Source organism: Sinocyclocheilus anshuiensis, unplaced genomic scaffold, assembly GCF_001515605.1.
Source record: "Sinocyclocheilus anshuiensis isolate Anshui unplaced genomic scaffold, SAMN03320099.WGS_v1.1 scaffold966, whole genome shotgun sequence".
In the NCBI taxonomy this organism is placed as follows: Eukaryota; Metazoa; Chordata; class Actinopteri; order Cypriniformes; family Cyprinidae; genus Sinocyclocheilus; species Sinocyclocheilus anshuiensis.
Window position 1 is genome coordinate 179,263 of NW_015540909.1, and position 4,598 is coordinate 183,860.

Consider the following 4,598-nt stretch of genomic DNA (forward strand, 5'->3'; position numbering starts at 1 on the left):
TTAACCAATGATTCCTAATTGCATCTACTTCCGGAAGGCCAAATAAAGTGCTTTTGCACTGAGAAACACAGCGTCTCACTGACATGGCTGCATCAACACAGCTGCTGTTCCTGAAACCACACCTTCTTTCTTTGTGTGCACATTTGGGCGGCATTATGCTAATATTTCCACAGTGACATAGATATGTGGGGGCGTGTTAGAACGAACCGTTTTAGGTAGGCGTGGCTGACTCTTAACTTTTATATAGAATATCTCTTTGGATTTGAGACTTTAGTCTTTGCAACTTTACAGATCTTCTTTATGCACCAAGAGCTTGTAACACTCCAAAGAGAAAGGAAAACTTGAAATCGCATCATATGACCCCTTTAAACCAAAGACTATGGTTAAACTCATCGTGGCATTGTCATGCACGCTCCACATGCCGTTACATATTAAATATTGTTACGGTCATGTTTACAGAGGTGAACTGACAACGCGGAAGCTCTTTCATGAGATTTGAATTCTCCGCTGTGAGACGACCTCATGCATAATACAGCGCAGTGATTGGATCATAAAACTTAATTCTCATGAATAATATGGAGAACTGATGACGTAGACATGTACTCTCCAGCCACAGCAGCCAATCGCCACTGCAAATTAATGCATATACACGTCACTTTTCGTGTTGCTTTTTGAACCGGAAGAACAAAACTGCTCCAAAAATGGAAAAATAACCACTTTTACCTTAATAATAGATACGAATGTTGTCGGCGCCGATGGCCTCATGGGCAGCGCGCCAACATGTAGCGTCGTTGCGCTTCGGGCATCCCGAGTTCGAGTCCCGCCTTGCGGACATTTCCCGATCCCACCCCCCTCTTTCTCACCCACTTCGCTTCCTGTTGACCCTACTGTCCTATCTAAATAAAAGGCATAAAACACTGAAGAAAAAAATATGAAAAAAAAAAAATTGATACGAGTGTTATTGTCGTTTTCACTGATGTGCAACCTGTTCATATAGGTTAACATCTCAAAATGTGTTTTAGGGTTTCATGACATTTAAGGAATTCACATAATTTGGCAGTCTTAACTACAAACCACCAAAATAAACATTACATTTAATTTAAAAATGACAAAATTAATGTAAAAATTCACTTCTCAAAGTAGTAGCAGTGATAATAATAAAAAAAAAAAATTAATTAAAATTTTTAGTTATTTTTTTATTTGCTTATAGTTTTAAAATATTGTTACATTATGAACTCATTTACGGACTACAGTTTGATAAATTTGTTCTAATCAAGAAAAATTTTTTTTTTTTTTGTATTAAAATGGAACTTGGGAAAAGGGGAAGAATTTCAAAGGGCCTTAAAGTCATTAGTTAGGAATTCAATCGATTAGACATGCTTTTCGATGCTTAAACCATTAAATCAGAAAACACAGAACTGGGAGAAATAAAAAGGTTTCTTAGAGCTCTAGATTAGAAGCAAACCAAACTCAGATGGCTAAAACACCATATCAAGATCCTCACATGTGCTTGAAGTATATTACAGACATAGTGCCTGCAGACTATGTCTAATAAAAAATCTCAGCCAAATCAAATAATTTTTTTGGTCTAATAAAATCAAACATAACCTTATCACAAATTAAAAATGATTAGATTAATTGTGCAGCCCTAGGTCCCTCATGAAGTAAAACTGCCTCTAAGCCATGCTTTGAGGATGTCTTGCACTTTATTATTAGAAAAGACAACTCACATTACTACTCTGCACCAGAGTAAAAGAGAAGTGAGAGTAAATGGTGCAGTGATGACTTGTGTAACACAATGTGAACTGAAGTGAAAGGGTCTCACCTGCTGGCCGTGTTCTGTCGTGCTCCTGCAGTGGTATCCATGAGCGAGGTGGTGGCTGTTCTATAGGTACTATGGCGAAAAAAATAAATAAATAATACACTCAGTGAGTGAACTTTTCAGTAAAAACTGAGCAATGACACAATGGAAATGGTCTGACCGCCGCATTGCCATGCAAGAACATAGTAATTATCTCCACAGTAATTCAGAGAGAATCAAAAGAAAATGTTCAATCAGACAACAATGCCATGACTCATTTCATTGCATGAAATTAATCTGTTCTAAAGAGCATGTACAAGAATAGAAGCTTTTCAGTGCTTGCCACACAAGCGGGGCAGCTGTACAAGGGTTAACTCACCACGTTTGGTGCCTGCAAGATTGTCCAGCAGGTAGTTGAGTAGCCGACGTGTCCCATCAGGCTCTTGGTAGAGGTTCAAGATTTCTTGTGCAAGTGGGTTTCCTATAGGACACAACCAAACATGAAACATGACATGTCACAAGAACATGTATAATTACAGAACCAGTACATAGTAGGGCTGCCCCCTAATAGTCGACTAATCGTTAGTCAAACAGAAGAGGTTTGGTCGACAAATTTTATTAGTCTCAGAAAGAAAAATAATCCACGGGCGAAGTCACGCAGTCTGTGACTAACAGATCGTTAACGGCTAGTCTATGGTAATGCAGTTCATCGACGGGCAGGACATCTAAATGCTCGACTATCATTCATCGACCTCTCAAATATGGCTTACCATCTGAAATATGCAAGTATTAGCAACTTTACATGGCCGCTCAATCTAATGTTAACCTAGAGAAATGTGTGCTGTTCAAGTGTCTGTGCGGAGTGTGGAAGCTGAACAGTAGCGCTCACTTGCTCTTAAAATACTGGTCATTTTTGGTCATACAGATAAGAGTAATACATCTTTCAAAACTGTAAAGACTACGTTTATTTGTGTGCACTCACAATACCACGCCTTCGTAAAATAATGAAAGCAAACATGCGCTTTCTGCCGTCTTGGTCTGAACTTGAGTGCAAAACTCAAGACATTAAAAATATATCTACAGTATAGAGAGTGAAATGTGTACTTTCAAATGAACCAATTCAAATGGAAAACAAATTCTCAGATTACGTAACCCGTATGAAATGCATCCACTACTGCGGAGTCAGTGTCGCCGACTTAATCTCTTAAAGGGATAGTTCACCCAAAAATTCTGTCATTAATTACTCGCCCATCATGCCCCGTAATAGTCCATAATGTCGTTCCAAACCCGCAAGACCTCCGTTCATCATCAGAACACAAATTAAGATATTTTTGATGGAATCTGAGAGCTCTCCGACCCTCCCATAGACAGCAAGGATATTACCATGATCAACGCACAGAAACGTAGCAAGGACATCGGTAAAATAATCCATGTGACATCACGGGTTCAACCGTAATATTACAAAGCTACGTGAATACTTTGTGCGCAACTGAAGAAAAAAAAAAAAATGCTGTTCTGTGTCAGCTGTGCCACGCGGATACGTTTTCTACATTGTTTGTGCTTTGATTTGAACGAAAACAACATATCCGTGTGATGCGGCTGACACAGAACAACATACGCTCTTTGCGTTCAGTGGATACTCTCCAAAATGGCGCCAACAATTCGGAGGAGACGAATTGTTGAATAAAGTAGCTTTTTTTTTCTTTTGCGCACAAAAAGTATTCTCGTAGCTTCGTAAAATGACGGTTGAACCCCTGATGTCACATGCATTATTTTACAGATCTTCTTGCTACGTTTCTGGACGTTGATCGTGGTAGTACCCTTGCAGTCGGTTCGGTTTGTATCACGGTTTTAGAGTCATGGTTTCGGTATGTGCTATGTTTAGCCAAAACTATACTGTCAAATAAAAATAAAGAAAATAAGAATAATCTAACTACAAGCAACAGCACAAATAAATACAATGGAGTAAAGATACAAAAAATAAACAGTGATTTTCAGGGTTTTTTTTAGGTAGGTGTAACATTAGTTTTCAGGTACAGAAATTGAATAAAGTAATGAAATGTAAAACAGCATTGCATATTTGACTGTATAAATTAAAGATTAATCTTTCTTAAATTACAAAAGCTATTCAATCAAGAGCAGTGAGTGATTTCTTTGTTGTTGCGGTTTGATTAATATTAAGAAAGTGACATCATTTTAAGAGAATGCACTGATACAGTACGTTCAGCCGGCTATGTCTGCAATAGGATATTTACCAAGACAGGCATTTTGACATAATTTTTGTGTGAATTTGTCCATTCAAACACAATACTTCAGAGAGAGCTTAATATTTGCACGCTTAAACAATACTTCAGAGAAAGTTGAATATTTGCTAGCATTCTGAGGCGCGGGTTTGCACGCTTCGGATGAGCGCACGTACATAGTGATGGGAAGTTCGGCTCTTTTGGCTCTGCTCCCTTAGAAGAGCCGGCTCTTACGGCTCTCAAATGGCTCTTTATTTAGTATCACTCGGAGCCTTCTATTTTAGCCCAATTTAGCAGTTGTGAATGGTTTGTGTGTTGGTAAGCAATTTTTTTATTCAGTTTTTTTTTATAAAAGCCTTATTTTTATGCATTTTTATTTGTTACAAAAAATAATAATGCACAGATACTATTATTTAACATTTTAATAAAACTTTAATTGAACAATTGAACACAGAACCATAGCAAACAAATAAATAAAGGCAAACGTCTTAACATTAAGACACTTTAGTCTTTAGTGCAGGTTGGCATTCAGAAATATCAGATGCCTCAGCTTC

General features: G+C 37.8%; 1 protein-coding gene across 1 annotated transcript in view; it reads right to left on the reverse strand.

The window, feature by feature from the left end:
* Nucleotides 1-4,598, reverse strand: part of cnot6a (CCR4-NOT transcription complex, subunit 6a) — a 31,165-nt gene that overhangs the window by 13,907 nt on the left and 12,660 nt on the right. Inside the window, exons 5-6 of the mRNA XM_016487109.1 lie at nt 2,181-2,282; nt 1,826-1,894 (exon numbers count right to left, since the gene is read on the reverse strand). Of these exons, the coding sequence (XP_016342595.1) occupies nt 1,826-1,894; nt 2,181-2,282 (171 nt within the window). The remainder of the gene's footprint in view (nt 1-1,825; nt 1,895-2,180; nt 2,283-4,598) is intronic.